The following is a 21,679-nucleotide window of genomic DNA, read 5'->3' on the forward strand; positions in this document are numbered from 1 at the left end:
CAACGTGTCTACTTATCCATGCACGTTACAATATCTAAACAACAGTGGTTAACCATTCATTGTGTCTTGGTCTGAACCAGGTGGTGAGACCAGAGGAGGTCAAGAGCAGGGTTTGGATTTTCATATTACTGCTCTTGATGTGACATGAGGACTGATTGTAGTTCACCTGAAAGCTTACCACCCTGATGTCACATTATCAGGAATAGTATTTATGGAGACACATGGCACGCCAGACACTGTAGGTGGAGCTCCACATGGCTGAGTGCTCCTTTATCTGGGAAATGATCCACCACCTAACCCCCTCCCCCCCGAAATGTTGGTGGCGCACAGCTGCCATAACAAACCGGGGAGAGGATGCTAGCAGAGGCAGGGCTGACGTGAAGTCACAACGAAGAGGAATGATATCATTAAAGATGACCTACAGTAAACTGCTTTCCAAGCTGTTAAATGGTTTTCTGTGATGACTCGTCGTGTTTCATGTTTGCTGTGATGCACAGTGGCACCTACATATTATTTTGAATAGGTTCTCCATAGGGGGGGGCAGGTATTTTGGGGGGGCTGGCTGGCTTTCGAATTGTTCTTAATTGCTCTTAACATTATATATTCTGCATATTCCGGACAATAAAAAATGCATCTCACACAGTTGCGCGATCGAGAGGACGAGGAGACGCAAATTCATCAATTAATGCACATGGAAAAATTGCCAAACAATTGGGCAGAGGGATACAAATCCCTTCTCCGTGTTCTCCGTAAAGACGACAGCGTCAGAGCTCCGCGAAATGACGACGCCACCATCTTGCGTTCGCCGTCGCTAATAAATGACGTCAGACCTGACCGCCATATGCCGGGTGAGCTCAAGGTGACGTCAGAGAGAGAGAGAGGGGGGGGCGGAACAACGAGAGAGAGAGGCGCCGGAGGAGGAGGAGGAGGAGAGAGAGGCTGGGGCTGAATCACGGCGACGGGAATAAAGGGAGAAGGGGAGCAGTCGGGCGAGGCTGCCCGGTGTGTCGTCTTTTCCTCCTGTCGTCGTGAAATCCGAAGGTGGACGAAGGATGAGCGGCGGCCGGTAGGGAGGGAGGGAGCGGGGGAGCGGAGCTCCGCGGCTTCAGACTGCGCTCCTCCGTCTGCTGGATGGAGTCCGTCGGTGTCCAGGCTGCGATGGCGACGGGAGACGCGTCGAATAAAGCGTCGGCTCGGAACGCGGCCGTGGAGCGCAAGAACCTCATCACCGTCTGCCGGTAAGCCCGCCAAGGCGACGCCTCGTCACGGCCTACGTCACAGCCTACCGAGCAGGTGAACCGGAGCTGTCGTGCGGTTAGAAACCCCCCCCCTCTCTCAGAAGGGCGAAACCATGAAGGAGGCGTTACTTACTTACTTATGTTGGCACAAAATGAGAAATCCGTGTTATTGTCAGATTTGTTTATTTATTTGCGTGTTACGATAAACACGCGCGTCGTGTCGAATCTGCTTTGCCGGAGACGTGCGATAAGCTCCGCTGACGTCATCTTATAACCGGTCGTTATAATGGCGAGAGCAGCGCACGGTCTCCTTGTTGGGGGGGGGGCGGGTTGAGATTTCAAACTGGAGATGGAGGGCAGAGGATTTTCAAGCACATATAACCCGAATGCATGCACCTCCACCCACCCCCACCCCCAGCCCGGCCCTCCGTCACAGCCTAAAGTGGTGTCACGTTGACAACCTGACGTTTGTCGAGTCGCTGCTGCGGCTGCTGCGGCTTCAGTGACGACAACCTACCAGGGGCAAGGACGTGGCTGGTGCCCCCGGGGAGTCAGGGCAGGGAGGCGGATGCTCTCTCTGCATCGGGTCGTTATTCTTTTATCGTGTGCGAATGGGGAAGGGGAAGTCAGCTGTTTATGGGAAAGCTGTGGCCTGATGTGCCTTTCAGTAGAGTTTACAGATACACCCGCTCTTACCCCTCTTTCATTCACCGTCTTTGTCCTTTGTCACACACACACACACACACACACACACACACACACACACACACACACACACACACACACACACACACACACACACACACACTAATTCCCCTAGAAATGACATGCTCTTGGCTATAGTATAAGGCTATATATTTACGATTTAGTGCTCTACGTTAACATGTCAGAGTCAGAGACACTCTGCCGTTTCATTTCATGTGCACAAGTGCATGAAATGAAACGACACATTGTTCCCCCCAGCCCACGGCAGTGCAACACAAAGACAACAACACATATCCAAAAACTACAACAACAACAACAAGAACACATATCCAAACTATCACATATATCCATCCATCCATTATCCAAACCGCTTATCCTGCTCTCAGGGTCGTGGGGACGCTGGAGCCTATCCCAGCTGTCATTGGGTGGCAGGCGGGGAGACACCCTGGACAGACCGCCAGTCCATCACAGGGCCCACACACACACACACATTCACACCTAGGGACATATATCTAAACTGACAAAAAGAAAAATCACTGTCCAGGAGAAGGAACGCCAGCCAGGATGACTGTCGGAACTGCCGGTCTGCATGGGCTAGCAGTTAGCTTAGCCTGCCCCGCTTCTGTGTCCTGTCAGACCACTATCGGTCAGGGCCGTGGTCCTTGGGCCCACATGACACAGCAGACCAGGCTCCCTCAGCCGATCCAACGCCAGCTCTCCCAGCCAGACACCTCCCTGCACGCCACACAACAACACTAAAAACACAGTCGAGGCTAGGCGAGGCCGCCGCCGGACCGCCCTCGGTGTTAACAGAACTGCCGGTCTGCATGGGCTAGCAGTTAGCTTAGCCTGCTCCGCTTCTGCGTCCTGTCAGACCGCCCTCGGTGTTATCAGAACTGCCGGTCTGCATGGGCTAGCAGTTAGCTTAGCCTGCTCCGCTTCTGCGTCCTGTCAGACCGCCCTCGGTGTTTCCTGCTCGGGCACAGCTCCAGGAGGGCCATGGTCCCTGGGCCCACAGGACGCAGCAGATCCAGCGCCAGCGCTCCCCGCCATCAAACGAAGACTAACTTAGATGTGGACAAAGACACTGCATGGACGGTGCTGGGTGAGGCCGCAGCAAACGTGAATTTGCACCGCCATCTTCCCACGCCGGAAGCGGAACACCTGAATAGATATCTACTAAATGCTGACTCTGTTGTAAGGCACTTTGGATAAACAGCATTTGATATGTCAACAACATGCACACAAAAACAGACGCAGACGGACGGACGGACAAGACAGACAGACATGTAAAACAGTCAGACAGACTTGTAGACAGATAGACGAGCAGATGGCAGCATGATACAGTTAAACAAAGAGACACACCTGCGCACAACACAGAGACCGAAGACGGACATATATGCAAACGGACAAAAAGGTCATGCAGTTTGACAGAAACACAGGCAGACAGGCACACAGATGGACAGGTGAGTGGGAGACAGTCTGTCAGTGTTACTTAAACAGCTGAACGTATGCAGACACGTGTGAGATGCTGACGTTGGCTTGGTTGTTTGCAAAAGACTCTGATAATAATAATCAATAAACAAACAAAAGAATAAAAACCTTGGGTGTATTTCCACTCCGTTAGCAAGTCTGCAGTGTTTGGTGTCGAGTGACGGCTTCGGTAAAGGAGCCTTACCGGACGGGTTGAACACAGTGAGAGTGTGTTTCTGTCATGGATTACGGACCGGGCAAGTGCCCCGGGGTCCCGGACCACGAGGGGCCCCAAAAGGTCAGGGGTATTGTGTTCGCCTATAGTAGGGATCCCCAATCATACCCTACAAGGATGTTTGTTCCGACCCTGCGTCGCGATGCAGGGCCCAAGCTAGCCTCTATTGATGTGGGGGCCCTAAGCTACAGTCTCTACTGATGTGGGGGCCCCAAGCTACAGTCTCTAAAAATGCAGGGCCCCAAACCACAGTCTCTACTGATGCGGGGCCCCAAGCTACAGTCTCTATTGATGTGGGGGCCCCAAGCTAGCCTCTACTGATGCAGGGCCCTAAGCTACAGTCTCTACTGATGCAGGGCCCCAAGCTAGCCTCTATTGATGTGGGGGCCCTAAGCTACAGTCTCTACTGATGCAGGGCCCCAAGCTACAGTCTCTATTGATGTGGGGGCCCCAAACTACAGTCTCTCCTGATGCAGGGCCCCAAGCTACAGTCTCTATTGATGTGGGGGCCCCAAGCTTCATTGTTTCATCATGTGTAGTTGAACAAATGTGCTAGCTAGAATGCCCATACGGAAAAATAATTAAACAGATAGTTTTACGAAAATATTTCACGAAATTGTTTGCTCTGAAATTCCCGTCGGTAAGCCGCTGTAAGTGGGAAGAAGGCTTGGCAATATATTTGCGATGCTGCGAGCCGCTATTCTCGTCTCTGCTCGTTTTGTGATTCAAAATTGTGTTGTACTTTGTAGTCGCCATCCGAATCCCACGCCGATTGGCACAGTGTCGACTGCCACGTTGGCTATTTGCATTAGTTTTACGTTTAATAATGTTTGGTATTGTTTGCGTAGCCTATCTGACAGGGCAGAGGGGAGGGGGGGGGCCCAATGGACGTGCGTGCCCCGGGGCCCCCTGGTGGGTTACTCCGGCCATGCCACTAGCAAAGCGTCGGTGCGACGTGAAACCCCGCAGACACCCTCAACGTGCTGTTGGCGTTATGAAGCTGTGCATCCCAGAAACCCCTCCTGGCCGCCGCTTTGCGGAGACGTTAGCGTGCACCTTTGCAGAGGTGGTTAGCATTTTTATCAGCCTGGTGTGAAGGAGGTGAAGGACACCGTGTGGGTCCTCGCTCACATGGCCTGAAGGACACACAGGACACATTGTTCCTCTCAAAACAATGGAGAGAGAAATGAAACGCTCCTCTGTCTGGACCTGTTCCACGAGCAGTGTTAGAGGAGCATTGTCTCTGATACACACACACATCCATGCAAGGACACACACAAACATAAACACACAACAAATACCGGTCTAGGTTAGCTTTATATTTTTATTTTTTACCCAGGCCTCTTTATGATGTCGTCGGGCATGGCCCGCTCTGTCCAAAGACATTGAAATACACACACATGAAGACACAGACACAATCCGTGTGTTTCCGTGTGTGTGTGTGTGTGTGTGTGTGTGTGGGTTGATGATGAACACCGCACGGTTTCACTTCTTCCGGGCGTTTGAGAACACCCGTCCACTGGCCACCAGCAGAGGAGGACTGTGGTTTCACTGGGCGGCTCCCAGTGACACAGTAGCCTGGAGCTCAGTCTGCGAAAGACGTGTCCGGTTTTACGTCTCCGTCTGTTTGACGGCTCGGTGGGGGTCGGCCGGTCCGCAGAGCGGTTTCCAACCCGCGGTATCGCTCCATCTGATTGGACAAAGTGAATTCGGCCCGCTCTCAGCGAATGGACTTCCCGAGTTATTTAGTCTCTTAGGACATACACGTGAATGGTCTTCTCAAGGGACGGATAATGTAGCCCGATATAGAAGTGACAGAAGGAGAGCCTCCATTATTATGATTTACTGGAGGGAGGGGTCTTGGTTGTGACTGAGGGGGTTTGGGTTTGTGGTAGGACAAGTGAGCAGAGTGGCTTATCTGGACAATTGGGGACATTTCTGACACTTCTCCGCCTGTGGACGTGCGGCGTCTCTTTGCCCAGATGTGGTATTCTGGTTTCATGTGTGTTTCAACTCCGATGACAGATGGACAGGAGGGGTGGGAGTACTTCCAACACACTTATTGGACTCACTCTTTATCTCTTTTGTCTGCTTTACTCTCTCTGTCCATATCTCTCTCCCTGTCCCCATGTCTCTCTCCCTGTCCCCATGTCTCTCTCCCTGTCCCCATGTCTCTCTCTCTGTCCATATCTCTCTCTCTGTCCATATCTCTCTCCCTGTCCCCATGTCTCTCTCTCTGTCCCCATGTCTCTCTTTCTGTCCATATCTCTCTCCCTGTCCCCATGTCTCTCTCCCTGTCCCCATGTCTCTCTCCCTGTCCCCATGTCTCTCTCTCTGTCCATATCTCTCTCTCTGTCCATATCTCTCTCTCTGTCCATATCTCTCTCCCTGTCCCCATGTCTCTCTCTCTGTCCATATCTCTCTCCCTGTCCCCATGTCTCTCTCTCTGTCCATATCTCTCTCTCTGTCCATATCTCTCTCTCTGTCCATATCTCTCTCCCTGTCCCCATGTCTCTCTCTCTGTCCATATCTCTCTCCCTGTCCCCATGTCTCTCTCTCTGTCCATATCTCTCTCCCTGTCCCCATGTCTCTCTCCCTGTCCCCATGTCTCTCTCTCTGTCCCCATGTCTCTCTCTCTGTCCATATCTCTCTCTCTGTCCATATCTCTCTCCCTGTCCCCATGTCTCTCTCTCTGTCCATATCTCTCTCCCTGTCCATATCTCTCTCTCTGTCCATATCTCTCTCCATGTCCATATCTCTCTCCATGTCTCCATATCTCTCTGTCTCTGTCCATATTGCTCTCTCTGTCCATATCACTCTCCCTGTCCCCATGTCTCTCTCCCTGTCCCCATGTCTCTCTCTCTGTCCATATCTCTCTACATGTCCATATCTCTCTGTCTCTGTCCATATTGCTCTCTCTGTCCATATCGCTCTCCCTGTCCCCATATCTCTCTCTCTGTCCATATCTCTCTACATGTCCATATCTCTCTCTCTGTCCATACCTCTCTCTATGTCCATATCTCTCTCCCTGTCTCCATAGCTCTCTCTCTGTCCATATCTCTCTACATGTCCATATTTCTCTCTCTGTCCATATCTCTCTCCATGTCCATATCTCTCTCCCTGTCTCCACATCTCTCTCTCCCTGTCCCCATGTCTCTCTCTCTGTCCAAATCTCTCTCCCTGTCCATATCTCTCTCCCTGTCCCCATGTCTCTCTCTCTGTCCATATCTCTCTCCCTGTCCCCATGTCTCTCTCTCTGTCCATATCTCTCTCTCTGTCCCCATATCTCTCTCCCTGTCCCCATGTCTCTCTCTCTGTCCATATCTCTCTCCCTGTCCATATCTCTCTGCATCTGTCCCCATATCTCTCTCCCTGTCCATATCTCTCTCTCTCTGCATCTGTCCCCATAGCTCTCTCTCTGTCCATATCTCTCTCTCTCTCTCTCTCTCTCTCTCTCTCTCTCTCTCTCTCTCTCTCTCTCTCTCTCTCTCTCTCTCTCTCTCTCTCTCTCTCTCTCTCTCTCTCTCTCTCTCTCTCTCTCTCTCTCTCTCTCTCTCTCTCTCTCTCTCTCTCTCTCTCTCTGTCTCATTTCACTTCACTTCAGCTCAGTTGGAGGCTTTACTGGCATAACTGTAGTTATGTCCAGTAGTGCTAAAGCACATTGTGTAAGATAATTCAACATCACGGTAAGATTACAGTATTATAAGAGCAATGCAACAGTAAAACGCTGTCACGAAAACCAAAGGGGAAAAAAGGGATAATAGTTTAGTTGTTGAATTACATTGGTAAATAATAACATAAAGGTGAATAAAACGTATTAATGAGTTATTTGTTAACAATATATATTGTACTATAAAGATCTAAATGGTGACTCTAGCAAAACAATATCTTATCTATGACATGCAGTTATAAATTCCCCTGCCAGTTCTGCTGCGTTGATTCTCTCTCTCTCTCTCTCTCTCTCTCTCTCTCTCTCTCTCTCTCTCTCTCTCTCTCTCTCTCTCTCTCTCTCTCTCTCTCTCTCTCTCTCTCTCTCTCTCTCTCTCTCTCTCTCTCTCCCTCTCTCTCCTTGACTGTATGTCGCACGCCCTGCCTCCACAGATTTTCGGTGAAGACGCTGTTGGAGAAATACACGGCCGAGCCCATCGATGACTCGTCAGAGGAGTTCATCAACTTTGCGGCCATCTTGGAGCACATCCTCAGTCACCGCTTCAAAGGTAAGCAAACCAACACAGAGAGGGTCAAAGGTCAGACCAGCAACCCCCCCCCATCCGCTTATGGAATGATATGCGGAGATTTGATTCGATTCGATGTGATGTGATGTGATGATGGAAGTTTCTGCCTCTACTGCCCAAACTAACAGACACAAATGTCGTATAAAGAGGTGAAACGTCTCTGGAAAGAGCTTTCTTTGGCACTGGAGTGGACATGAATGGGATGAGGATGACTGATGATACAGAATCTCTGCCATTAAGAAGACAGAATAGTTTGTTCAAATGACATGGTGTGCTGCTGAACTTGCTTCTGTTCTGACTTGTATTTTTAGTTGTGTTAAGTACCAGCATGCTTTAAACCTGCAGTAATAATGCCTGTGCCTAAGAAGCCCATTCTTAGCTGTTTAAATGACTACAGGCCCGTTGCCTTAACATCTGTTGTAATGAAGATGTTTGCGTATCTAAACATCTGTCCAGTACTGTGCCAGAACCCAATCAGTTTGCGTATAGGGCAAATAGGTCAGTGGATGATGCTGTATCTCTCGGTCTCCATCCCATCTCATAGCATCTAGAGGCACCTACCACCCATGCTCGGGTATTGTTTACTGCCTATAACTCAGCTTTTAAAACAATGACACCCACAAGGATATGTAACAAACCTTTGCAGCTAGGTTTCCGTCAGTCTCTGTCTCTGGTTCTTGGACTTCTTACTGGGCAGAACACTGGTCGTCAAATTCAACAATAGATTTTCAAACTCATTGACGATTAGCACAGGCGCCCCCCAGGAGTGTGTCCTCTCACCTCTGCTCTACTCTTTCTACACCAATGGCTGTATTTCCCACTCCAACGCTGTAAAAATGACTAAGTTTGCTGATGATGCAACACAGGCGGGACCGATTTCCTGTAATGACGAGACAGTTTATAGAAAGGAGGCCTCCTCTGGTCGACTGGTGTAGCACTAACAATTTGGATCTGAACATCAACCAAACTGACTAACTTGTGGTTGACTTCTGTAAAAAACCAGGGGGCGCTACTACTGCTGGCCATTAACAGCCACGTAGTAGAGAGAGTGGAGCATTTCAAATTCCTTGGGACTACAATCCCCTCCTCCCTGAAATGGTAGGACAACTTCACCACCATCCAGAAGAGAGCTCACCAAAGACTGTTCTTTCTAAGGCAGCTTAGGAAATGTGGGGTGTTGCAGGTCTACAGAGCTGTAATAGAAGGTGTGCTCACTTTCTTGATAGCTGTATGGTATGGCGATACTACAGCCCACGAGAAGAAACTGCTGGGACAGAGTCTCACGCACAGCTTGTGCACTCCTCACCGTTTCTGAATCATGCCATATCCGCATTCAGCGGAGAGGGTTTTGAATTTTTAAAGAACTCCTCACACCCCCCTATCCAATCATCTCCCCTTTGGGTAAAAGACACCGCAGTATCAAGACCAGAACGTCTCACTTCCACAATAGCGCTTCCCCTGCTGCATCCTGCATCCTGCATGCTTCACTGCTCGTACAAGTACAGCATCCTCCAGCACCTGCACTTCAATTCGTCACTTTAGCAGCATGGCACATGTGGTCGCATTAACTGAATTATAACTGGACCAGCATGCTTTTGTGGACGCTGCTTGTGTGCATTGTGTGGTTTATATGCTCACTGTTGTTATTTCTGAGCGCACCGGAGCAAAATGCCAGATCAACTGTAAAGTTGACATGGCAATAAATTCTTGACGTCAAAGCGTGACGTCATCGTTTACCACATTTGATCTATTGGCGATTTTGGGGCTTTTTCAGGGGGTGCTCACACGTACCTAAGTTTTATTGCAGAACCGCTGAAAAAAAAATATTTTTTATTTTCCTGAAATAATGTTTAGTCCTCTGACGTCACATTTTTGCGAACTTGTCCGAGGGGTTAAATCAGGGGTCCCCAATTACTTTTCATAGCGGGCCACTTTTAGGGCCACTTTTAAAACCACGGGCCACTCAACCTCCAGCAGCATGTTGTTCGTTAGTTTGTTTTGGTGTCGATACGTTGCAGGTATTATAATTTAAACAGAGATTTTTCATGTATTTTTCGATATATTACTAGTCTTACTTTTACTAAGAAATTAACGGGTTTTTTTTGTTTTTTTTTTGGTAGGGAAATAAAAAAAATTCTTCCTTCTGGCATTTCTCCAAAAATTCTCGCGGACCATAAATCAACCCGTCACGGGCCGGACGTGGCCCGCGGGCCGCCTATTGGGGACCCCCGGGTTAAATGGTTGCTGTCAGGCGCGGAAACCTCGTGTCTCCACGTTTAGTCATTTTTTTTATTGTCTTTTATTTTCACGAACCCAACGCTATTGGCCACCCTTTGCGTCTGTCTGCGGGTTTTGCAAACATTCAACCAATGAAAAGTAACAGAAAGAGGGCTCGCGACTCCGTTGGCTCCTCAAACTGTCGGTAAAACCCTCGCGGCGCCACCCCGCCCCCTTTAGAATGAAGTGACGCTGAACCAATATGGCGTTCGGTTAGGTCCTATGACTGTTTTGTGTATCCTCCAGTAGGTGGCGGTGTTGAGCCGGAATTCTTAACGGTCGCCTCTCCCAACTGCGGAAGGGTACACAGCAGCGGTAGTCGCAGTTCCGGTTGTTGGAATAAGTACAGCGTTTTCTTTACCCAAGACACACCGCGTCTATAAATTGTTAATGTTTTATATATTTGAGGCCCGAGACATGTGGGGGCGGAGAAGAGCGTAGGCAAACCACGGTAGGCTGGAGCACAGTTTAGTCTTGCATTTGCGTCTGTCTAGTCATAGCCAATCATTAACTGGCTGGGTCCTCTCTAAAAAAAGGTGAATTATATTGAAATCTGTGACTATTCATTCTGAAAGCCAGTAGGAGCAAGACGGAGTACATGTGCTTGAATGAGAGGGAGGTCAGTGGAGTGGTGAGGACGCAAGGAGTGGCGGTGATGAAGGCGGATGAGTTTAAATACTTGGGGGTCAACTGTCCAAAGTGACGGGGACTGCGGTAGAGAGGTGAAGAAGAGAGTGCAGGCAGGGTGGAGTGGGTGGAGAAGAGTGTCAGGAGTGATGTGTTACAGAAGGGTACCAGCAAGAGGTAAAGGGAAGGTTTACAAGATGGTTGTGAGACCAGCTATGTTATATGGTTTGGAGACAGTGGCGCTGATGAAAAGACAGGAGGTGGAGCTGGAGGTGGCAGAGATGAAGATGATAAGATTTTCATTGAGAGTGACGAAGAAGGACAGGATTAGGAACGAGTATATTAGAGGGACCGCTCAGGTTGGACGGTTTGGAGACAAAGCAAGAGAGGCAAGATTGAGATGGCCTGGACATGTGTGGAGGAGAGATGCTGGGTATGTTGGGAGAAGGATGCTGAATATGGAGCTGCCAGGGAAGGAAAAGAGGAAGGCCAAAGAGGAGGTGTATGGATGTGGTGAGGGAGGCCATGCAGGAGGCTGGTGTAACAGAGGAAGATGCAGAGGACAGGAAGAGATGGAAACGGATGATCTGCTGTGGTGCCCCCTAAAGGGAGCAGTCGAAAGTAGAAGTAGTAGTAGCAGTAGTAGCAGTAGTAGCAGTAGTAGCAGTAGCAGTAGTAGCAGTAGTAGCAGTAGCAGTAGTAGCAGTAGCAGTAGTAGTAGTAGTAGCAGTAGTAGCAGTAGCAGTAGTAGCAGTACCAGTAGTAGCAGCAGTAGCAGTAGCAGTAGCAGTAGTAGCAGTAGTAGCAGTAGTAGTAGTAGCAGTAGTAGCAGTAGCAGTAGTAGCAGTAGTAGCAGTAGCAGTAGTAGCAGTAGTAGCAGTAGTAGCAGTAGTAGTAGTAGCAGTAGTAGCAGTAGTAGTAGTAGTAGTAGCAGTAGCAGTAGCAGTAGTAGCAGTAGTAGCAGTAGTAGTAGTAGCAGTAGTAGCAGTAGTAGTAGTAGCAGTAGTAGCAGTAGTAGCAGTAGCAGTAGTAGCAGTAGTAGCAGTAGCAGTAGTAGCAGTAGCAGTAGTAGCAGTAGCAGCAGTAGTAGTAGTAGTAGTAGTAGTAGTAGTAGTAGTAGTAGCAGTAGCAGTAGTAGCAGTAGCAGTAGTAGCAGTAGCAGTAGTAGCAGTAGTAGCAGTAGTAGTAGTAGCAGTAGTAGTAGTAGAAGTAGTAGTAGCAGTAGTAGTAGTAGTAGTAGTAGTAGTAGCAGTAGTATTAGTAGTAGAAGTAGCAGTAGTAGCAGTAGTAGCAGTAGTAGTAGTAGTAGTAGTAGTAGCAGTAGTAGTAGTAGAAGTAGTAGTAGCAGTAGTAGTAGTAGTAGCAGTAGTAGTATTAGTAGTAGAAGTAGCAGTAGTAGTAGCAGTAGTAGTAGTAGTAGTAGTAGTAGTAGTAGTAGTAGTAGTAGACCACACAACTAGTAAGGTTGCTTCTGAAGGTAACATTGTGCACCTGATTGGATTGAAGCCAAAGTGAAAGAGGATGAATATTTTGCAAACAGCATGTTCAATTTTTCCTTTTCTTAAAAAATATTTTGTGGTGTAAAACTCACGTTACTTAATGGCTGTTCATTAAAAGTATTGTTGTAAATTAAATATACACATATAGAAAACTATTAATGTATTAATTGTTATCTAATGAAATGAATGATTTAGCAGGGGGGTTGAACACGGTGCATATCGCGTTCTCATTAAGGGCTGAGCCCCCTCAAAGGTCTAATCCTAGACCCCCCCACCCCGTTATTTCTAACAGATTATTATTTCTATTGGTGTCATCAGTATCGGTATACGTACTGATAATAGTATTTGTATTGTTATACAAAACTTATCTCTGATACTTTCGCTCAACAACTGTGGTCTCCTGTCTGTCATGTGCGCACACTGAGTATGGAATGTCCAAACCACTGGGAAGTATTATTCTAACATTGTGTGTGTGCGGGGGGAGGGGGGGGTGACAGGGTTGGATATGGACCCTGGTGAGGGGAAGGGGAAGGTATAAGTGGATGTACATATACTCACTACTTTGCTAGTGCTTATACTCACTTTGCTAGTGGGACAAATGCAGAAGAACACGAACACCATCGCACAAAGGAAGATCTGATGAAATACTAATGGGATGTGTATCTGCCGTAGATATACTACACATTTACATTACCCGTAGATATCAATAGAATGTGAATCTGTTGGTTATGAATGTAACGTAATGCGGTCTTTCTGGTTTAAGCAGCGGCAGTATTCAACCAACCTGATAAATCTCGTGTCTGTTTGTGTGTTCGGTTGTGTATCTTTAGGTTCAGGTAGTTGGTTCGACGGCCAGCGGAGCTTTTGGGACTTCATCCGTGTGGCCTGTGGGAAAATCCCGAACAGCTGCATCAGCAGCATCGAGGACATGGAGAACATCAGCAGCTCCAGAGCCAAGGCTAGTTATTACTACTACTACTACTACTAGTACTACTACTACTGCTACTACTACTACTGCTTTCGGCTGCTCCCGTTAGGGGTCGCCACAGCGGATCATCCGTTTCCATCTCTTCCTGTCCTCTGCGTCTTCCTCTGTCACACCAGCCTCCTGCATGGCCTCCCTCACCACATCCATACACCACCTCTCTGGCCTTCCTCTTCTAGTTACATGGTAGAGATATACCAACACTACTACTACTCGCGCTGCTGCTGGTAAACATGTAAAGACCACTTAAGTTACTGAATTCTTCTTTTACCAGTGGTGCAAGGGGGGGGGGGGTTATGTGCTTTGTCAATTTCAGCACCCCCAGGAATGGTCAGAGGCCCCCTACTAAATTCCTTTTAGTAAAATGTGACGATGCAGCCGTCCGTATAGTCCTGTGTGCATCAGCCCTCGAGCTGAGTCCCAGTGCGCTGATCTAAGATCAGCCACTCTTGCGTACCGTTGTGTGCACATGAGCAGCTACGCTACACTTGCCAGTTACTTGAGGCCGAAGAGCCGAAGCTGGCAGAGCGAACAGGTCACCAGAGAGTGACAGACACACATAAACCATCGCTGGCAGGGGCCGCTGCTCATTGAAAGTGGGGTGCAGCCGTGTTCTTCTTCTGTAAATCCAGTTAACATTTGAAGTGGTTTAAATCCTGGTCCCTTGTCAAGTTTGACAGCTGTCGTTGGGATTTTTTTTGGGGTGGGGGGGTCTTTTTAATGGAGAACCCATTCACCTCAATATTTGTTGGCGTAGGGGCGTCCGGGTGGCGTGGCGGTCTATTCCGTTGCCTACCAAGACGGGGATCGCCGGTTCGGATCCTCGCGTTACCTCCGGCTTGGTCGGGCGTCCCTACAGGCACAATTGGCCGTGTCTGCGGGTGGGAAGTCCTGGTCGTTGCACTAGCGCCTCCTCTGGTCGGTCAGGGTGCCTGTTCGGGTGGAGGGGGGAATGGCGTGATCCTCCCACGTGCTACGTCCCCCTGGTGAAACTCCTCACTGTCAGGTGAGAAGCGGCTGGCGACTCCACATGTGTCGGAGGAGGCATGTGGTAGTCTGCAGCCCTCCCCGGGGTGGCAGAGTGGGTGGAGCAGCAGCCAAGACGGCTCGGAAGAGTGGGGTAATTGGCCAGATACAATTGGGGAGAAAGGGGTGGGGGTCGGCATTGGACCATGCACACACACACACACATACACACACTCAACGTGGACAGCACCAACTTGTTCTTCTTCTTCTTCTTTGTTAACAAAATGACAACATGGAAATGAATTGTTAATTATATAAATGAAGACAAAAGCAATATATCAGTGTGGGAGTTTACTTTTGTGTCTTCAAGTTGCAGATTACTCATCCCGTGTCAGTAACAGATTACTGTCAGTGCATGGCTACGGGTGTGCGGCGCTGGTACGGTCTGCCTGTCAGGATGGCAGTGTGTGAGTATCTTGTCTGGTTGATCTTCAGGGTCGGGCCTGGATCAGAGTAGCCCTGATGGAGAAGAGGCTGTCTGAGTACATCGCCACCGCCCTCAGGGACAGCAGGATGACCAGGTACAAGGAGTCTAAAAAATCCACCTAAACACAACGCAGCTCATCCAAATCACCTCACAGCAACGTTTGGCAAAACATAATATTGCCACGTTGGTACCATTTTTTATTTCCCCGCTTTCCAGTTTCCCCGAAGGGATGAATACATTTCATCATCATTATCACTATCTGTTTTGCTACCCTCCAATATCTTTGCTGTAAAGCCCCTTGAGGCAAATTTGTAATTTGTGATATTGGGCTATACAAATAACATTGACTTGACTTGACTTTGATGGCGAGTACTACTGCATGTTGCCACTAGAGGGTGCTGTTAGTCATCGTGTTTCATATCAACTGTAACAGGTTAGGAACTGATGGTGGGATACTGGAGCCGTGATAAGGCTGGAATTTGATAGCAGCAGCAACATCACATGACCGGACAGTGACTCCATCTGTTTACTCTGTGGCTGATTATTGATCAGCACACTAGACTCGTTTATTCGGTTAATCGAGACGCGATCATATACGTATGATGACGAGACGATACCGCACCACTGGGTCACACCCGCCTGGCGGTGTTAGCCCTTTGCCCTGTGCAGTGCGGCACAAGAGCCTATGGAGTGCTGCTCCCATCAGTTAGCCCTGGTTCGAGCCTGTGTGTGTGTGTGTGTGTGTGTCTGCCTGCTGCAGGCGGTTTTACGGAGAGGGAGCCATCATGTTGAGGGAGGAGGCTGCTGTTCTGACGGGGATGCTGATCGGTCTCGGAGCCATAGACTTCAGGTCAGACTATTTTTATTTTTTTACAGTAAATGACATTGTGTGTATGTGTGTGTGTGTGTGTGTGTGTGTGTGTGTTTGAAAGCTCCAGTCATTTCAGCAGAGGCGGACCAGTTTGTCATTTAACTCCGTCGTCTTCTTTCTGTCCACAGTTTCTGCTTGAAAGGAGAAGCTTTGGATGGGAAGTCTTCTGCTGTCATCGACTACACGCCATACCTGAAATTCACACAGAGGTAACATTATTGTTCAACCATCTTTTATGAGCCACTGAGGAGGTCCGTCTCCAGTGTTGCCGACATCATATCCTGTTATTGTCTTCCTAATGTGGAAGATGAGGTAGAGTGTTAACCCGGGTGTTTATGAGACAAAAATCTGTCCTTTATAACGCAGACTCTTGAGAATACCGCCCTGGGTGAGGGGAGGGAGTCGGGGTTCGATCCAGGTTACGTACCGACCCTGCTTCAGGTGCAGGAGGGGTGAATGCGACTCCGTGAGGCTCACGTTTCTCTTCATCCTCTGTAGCTACGACTACCTTAGTGATGAGGACGACAGGCGGAGCGTGGACAGCAGCACCAGCGATGACAGCGTCCCCGAACACCCGTACGTTCCCTTGGTAACCGACGAGGAGAGCTGGAGCACCAAGTGCCGCAAGATGGAGCAGAGGTTCAAGATTGTATACGCTCAGAAGGTGGGCGGCCATCTTTGTTCTGTCTCCGGTCCCACAGGGAACACAGCGCTTTATTGGGTGACTTGGCGCTGCTTTTCATGCGAGTCGCTTCTATGATTGAGTCGTCTACTGTTGTAGCCAGAATAAGACGGGGTAAGGCTGAGCATTTTAACGCTTCTTCTTCTTCTGGCCTGTTCCCTGTTTCTCAGGGGTCCCTAACACTAACCCTAACTCTGGCTTAAATGTGTTTGTGGGGGCGTCCGGGTAGCGTGGCGGTCTATTCCGTTGCCTAGCAACACGGGGATCGCCGGTTCGAGTCCCCTCGTTACCTCCGGCTTGGTTGGGCGTCCCTACAGACATAATCGGCCGTGTCCTGGTCACTGCACTAGCGCCTCCTCTGGTGGGTCGGGGGGGGGGGTGTGAACTGGAGAGGGAATAGCGTGATCCTCCCACACGCTACGTCCCCCCTGGCGAAATTCCTCACTGTCAGATGGAAAGGAGCAGCTGGCGACCCCACATGTGTGGGAGGAGGCATGTGGCAGTCTGCTGAGCCCTCCCCGGATCGGCAGAGGGGGGTGGAACGGTGACCGGGACGGCTTGGAAAAGTGGGGTAATTGGCCGGATACAATTGGGGAGAAAAGGGGAGGGAGGGAGGGGGGGGAGTGTTTGTAAGACAACACTGCTACCATCCATTTGTAAATCGTCCCTTTGTGTGAGAGTTTAGCAGCGTCAGAACGAGGAATTGAGGTTAAGAGGTTCGGCTGCTGAACATCTGGAAGAGTCCGTCATCTTAACGCCCAAAACGTCCTCCGTCCCGCTGCTCTCACGCATTCTGCTCTCCGTCGGCAGTCGGCTTTCAAGCAGAAAGCACAGCCACTGTTTTGTGTATGAGCATAATAGCCTATAGCGTGTGCAGTCGTGTGGATCCCGGTGGATTGTTGATCGAGACGCTGTTGTTTCAATAAACTCCTAATGGGAGTGTGGCGTGCAGAATGTGGACTGTGTTTCCGTTTACATGTTTTCTATCACTCCTGTCTTTCCCCCGTACCGGTTGAATGTGTTTTCTGTAGGTTTACTGGTGTTGCCTCAACTGTGTGTGTGTGTGTGTGTGTGTGTTTGTGTCTCTCCAGGGTTACCTTGAGGAGCTGGTGCGTCTCCGCGAGTCCCAGCTGAAGAACACCGAGGTGGAGAACAAGCGTCTGAAAGCCGGCTGGAGGAGACGCAGAGCCAGAGCCGGCAGGAGAAGAGGGAGTTGGAGGCCGTCGTCCTCGAGCTGCAGGAGCAGCTGTGAGTCACGCGCACACACCTTCACGTTATTTCGATGCGTCCCACAATGCCAAGCTGGCAGAGCACTGCACTGGGGGATGGGAGGAGGGAAGAGTCCGGAGAGCTTCATTTTTGCGCATTGGGAAATCTCTCCCCGTGTGTATAAAAATATGATTTGATGGCATGTGATTTAAACTTTACTGTATTATTATATACTGCACTACATTTCTCGTTTTGAAGTTGTACCCCTGCAATCTTGCATAGTCAGCGGTGCAAACGCCACTTGTTTCTGCCTCCATTTTCAGTCCTGTCCTTTTTTAATTGCTTCGGTGCTTTTTATTGTTTTACTGTTGATATTCAAGTGTATTGTGCTTTGAGCTGCACTCTACATTGTCATAAGGGACAGTGAACTGCTACTACTGCTACTTTTGGCTGCTGCTGTTAGGGGGCGCCACAGCGGATCATCCTTTCCCATCTCTTCCTGTCCTCTGCATCTTCCTCTGTCACACCAGCCACCTGCATGTCCTCCTCTCACCACATCCATAAACCTCCTCTTTGGCCTTCTCTTTTCTCTTAAAATCTTATCACGTTCAACTCTGCCACCTCAGCTTCACCTCCTGTCTTTTCGTCAGTGCCACTGTCTCCAAACCATACAACATAGCTGGTCTCACTACCATCTGGTAAACCTTCCCTTTAACTCTTGCTGGTACCCTTCTGTCACAAATCACTCCTGACACTCTTCTCCACCCACTCCACCCTGCCTGCACTCTCTTCTTCACCTCTCTTCTGCACTCCCCGTTACTTTAGACAGTTGACCCCAAGCATTTAAACCCATATGCCTTCATCGCCTCTACTCCTTGCATCCTCACCATTCCACTGACCTCCCTCTCATTCACACATAGGTATTCTGTCCTAACTAAACTAAAACAAGCTCAGATAAACTAACTGGACTAATGGTCAAGGAGGAAAAGGGTGATGTACAAATATTTTATTTAAGTTTAAAGCGAATTCCTCGTAAAATTTAGCTGTATTATCGACTGCAGTGATGCATGAACCAGATGAAAGCGGTCCCTCTGATACTCAAGGCTCAGCGTTTTCGGTTTTTTACCGATTTCATCGAAAAATACCCAGATTTTTTAAAAGGAGCAGATCGGTTTTAAACTGATTTTCACCCGGATTTTATGTTCCATGGTTCCAAAAGTTGTTCCTGTTCGTGTGAGGTTATGTAACAGTGCCCTCTTGTGGCGAAATTCGGCATGCCGGATGGCTTTGGAAAGTAAAAACCGAAAACGCTGAGCCTCACTGATACTTGAAGACGAGGCCCCGACCCAGCGGGGGGCTGTGATTTCACATCTGTAACGTGATTGGTCTAACTGGAACGCCGGCTCATTCTGTGATATTTTCAGAGACAAGCCTGATTCCGTGTGACTCCGCCCACTTGGCCAAAAACCTCTCCATCCCCCTTGTCAACCAGTGGCAGACGCCGCATAAGTACAACAACCAGGAGGACGTGAAGCTGTTCCGCAGGTCTGAGTCTTCCCCTCTCCTCTGCAAAATAAATGTGAAAGTGACACGGTTACATTAAGTGAAGTCACAGTCCTGAAGATGGTCACTGACACTGACACACTGACACACACTGACTTACTGACACTTATAGTCCTCCGAGAGGCGAGAGAAGAGGGCTCTTGAGTGTGCTCTGGTGGCGGCTGCTGGTTAGACCCTTAGACTGCCTCGCCGTGGATGACTGATTTTAAGCTGAATGAATGAAAGAGAAAATAACTAGAGGATGCGTGTACGGTTGACGTGCATTTGCACTTCCTGTGTTGGCCTGTAGGAGAGCTTCCCCAGTACTGAGCTGCTGTCAGTAGAAGAAGTTGACTCCGATCTCAGAGGACAGAAACCAAACAGAATGGAGTGTGGAGCAGAACAGGTCTCTCTCTCTCTCTCTCTCTCTCTCTCTCTCTCTCTGCTCTCTCTCATCTCTCTCTCTCTCTCTCTCTCTCTCTCTCTCTCCTCTCTCTCTCTCTCTCTCTCTCTCTCTCTCTCTCTCTCTCTCACACACACACACACACTCATTTATTAATCATAAAAACATGTTTCTAATTCTAATACTGATATTATCATAGACCCGTCTGCACAGACATTACGAGTGCACACCCATAGACATGTAGGTCTCACCTGTGTCTCCCTCCTGTGTCTCCGTCCTGCAGATAAGGACTACACCCCCTCCATGATGGCCTGTGTGGCTCCTGGCCTCTCTCCCCAGCTGCAAGTCCCTGGCCAGCCTCAAAATCCAGCGAATGTCTGGTCAACTTCAGCACAGAGAACAGCCCTGCCCCTCTCTCCCAGCTAGGGGGCGCCAAAGGTCTCCCCCACCCCCCCAATACAGACACTTGAGACAATGTGACGGGGATCACAAAAAGAGCAGGCAATGGTGTCAGGAGGACATGCAGTGTCTTTTCCCTTAAGAGTCCATTTTCCACTTCCTGCTCCGAGCATTGTGCACTCTGCAACTGCAGAGCGACCATTCTGCAAAGACTCTGGCTCTGTGGTTGAGTCAACCTCTCGCTCTCTCTCTCGCTCTCTCTCTCTCTCTCTCTCTCTCTCTCTCTCTCTCTCTCTCTCTCTCTCTCTCTCTCTCTCTCTCTCTCTCTCTGTCTGTCTGTGCTTATGTCACTCTCTCTGTTGGCTTCTCTTTCTATGTCTCCCTCTCTCTGCCTCTATCTATTTGTATCTATCTTTTTTCCTACCTCGATTGATTTCTCTCTCTTCCTTTCCCTTTATCTCTTTCTCGCTCACTCTCTCTGTCTCTCTCTGTCTCTCTCTCTCTCTCTCTCTCTCTCTCTCTCTGATAGCTGCAGTACTGCCCACGTTTTCCTCCAGTCTTACCGTCCTGCAACATGTTTTGACGCAGTTAAACTCCTGCACTACGAACTCCAAGTCAAAGGTTCAACCTATCGTTTCTGTTTGATAATGGTCATGTATGTGAACGTGTCCCGCTGACCCAAAACATTTCAGCTCCCCGGCGGGTTTTCTCTGTATGTGCCGGTCTGTTTGCCTTGTCAGTCTGTCTTGTTTCCGTCTCACTCGGCCACTCTGTGCTCAGCGGACCAACTGTCATGTTTCTTAGAAGGAGAGGAAAATCATTTCTTTATTTGTTTGCACTTTTGACCGTGAGGCCGGTTAACCGGTTGGACCATATGCTAGTATGGTTATGAAGATTAATGAAGGCTCATACCCCACAATGACGGAAAGTTTGGCCCACATTCAATCAAAGATTAGATCCAGATTTACAGGATTTGGCACAAAAGTCATCTTGGTCTACACGTGTGCCCAGAAGCAGAAGAAAATCCATGCAACTGTTATTGCATATAAATACAGCGGTGAATTGTGACTATGCAGAATGAAGGTTTGCGGTAGCTCCTTCCGCCAGCCTGGCTTGGCCGAGTAGTTTTGCTTTAGGGAAAGAGGTGAAGTGGTGAATGTGCTACTTTATTCCCTTTTTACGTACCTTCATGTACACTGCGGCGGCGTGCAGCGTAGCAAGCAGGCGACGTGTTGTTTAAAACTGCAATAAAATGGCCTTTGTTTTTGAAGAAATAAAATGTCAGCGAGACGAGGTTGTACGTTTGCTGTGTCCTTCTCGTGTCGTCGTCCGTGTGCCTTGAGTTGTGGTTCGGTGGGGATGCGTGCTCCTTGTGCGTTTTAAGTCGCCGTACTTCTATTGGGTTGCGGTGTGCAGACGGACATTATCGAACATGTTTGGCCTGACTGGCCTCCAAGGAAGCAACAAACCGCGGACACGTTTTTTTAAATAATAATGATAAATTACACTTATATAGCGCTTTTCTAACACTCGAAGTCGCTTTACAATAAAAGGGGGTGGATGGAAAGGGGGTGGATGGGAAGGGGGTACGAGAGGGAGAAGCGGCAGCCACCCACGACGCCAGCAGTACTCTCCAGCAGTACTCTCTAGCAGTACTCTCCAGCAGTACTGTCCAGCAGTACTCTCCAGCAGTACTCTCCAGCAGTACTCTCTAGCAGTACTCTCCAGCAGTACTGTCCAGCAGTACTCTCCAGCAGTACTCTCCAGCAGTACTCTCTAGCAGTACTCTCCAGCAGTACTCTCCAGCAGTACTCTCCAGCAGTACTCTCCAGCAGTACTCTCTAGC

The 21,679-nt window shown here is 49.1% G+C and overlaps 1 protein-coding gene across 1 annotated transcript; it reads left to right on the plus strand.

The window, feature by feature from the left end:
* Positions 1-1,075: 1,075 nt before the first annotated feature.
* On the plus strand, positions 1,076-21,123 carry rundc3ab (RUN domain containing 3Ab). The gene is given in 14 exon segments (XM_056297781.1): positions 1,076-1,238; positions 7,753-7,868; positions 13,120-13,247; positions 14,736-14,821; positions 15,488-15,577; positions 15,727-15,807; positions 16,097-16,262; positions 17,372-17,444; positions 17,447-17,532; positions 18,916-19,040; positions 19,347-19,390; positions 19,393-19,437; positions 19,718-19,738; positions 19,741-21,123. Coding segments are annotated over 14 exon segments (1,332 nt in total). The 5' UTR covers positions 1,076-1,131; the 3' UTR covers positions 19,905-21,123.
* Positions 21,124-21,679: the final 556 nt, after the last annotated feature.

The sequence above is a fragment of the Lampris incognitus genome, chromosome 17 (genome assembly GCF_029633865.1).
Source record: "Lampris incognitus isolate fLamInc1 chromosome 17, fLamInc1.hap2, whole genome shotgun sequence".
NCBI classification, from domain to species: Eukaryota; Metazoa; Chordata; class Actinopteri; order Lampriformes; family Lampridae; genus Lampris; species Lampris incognitus.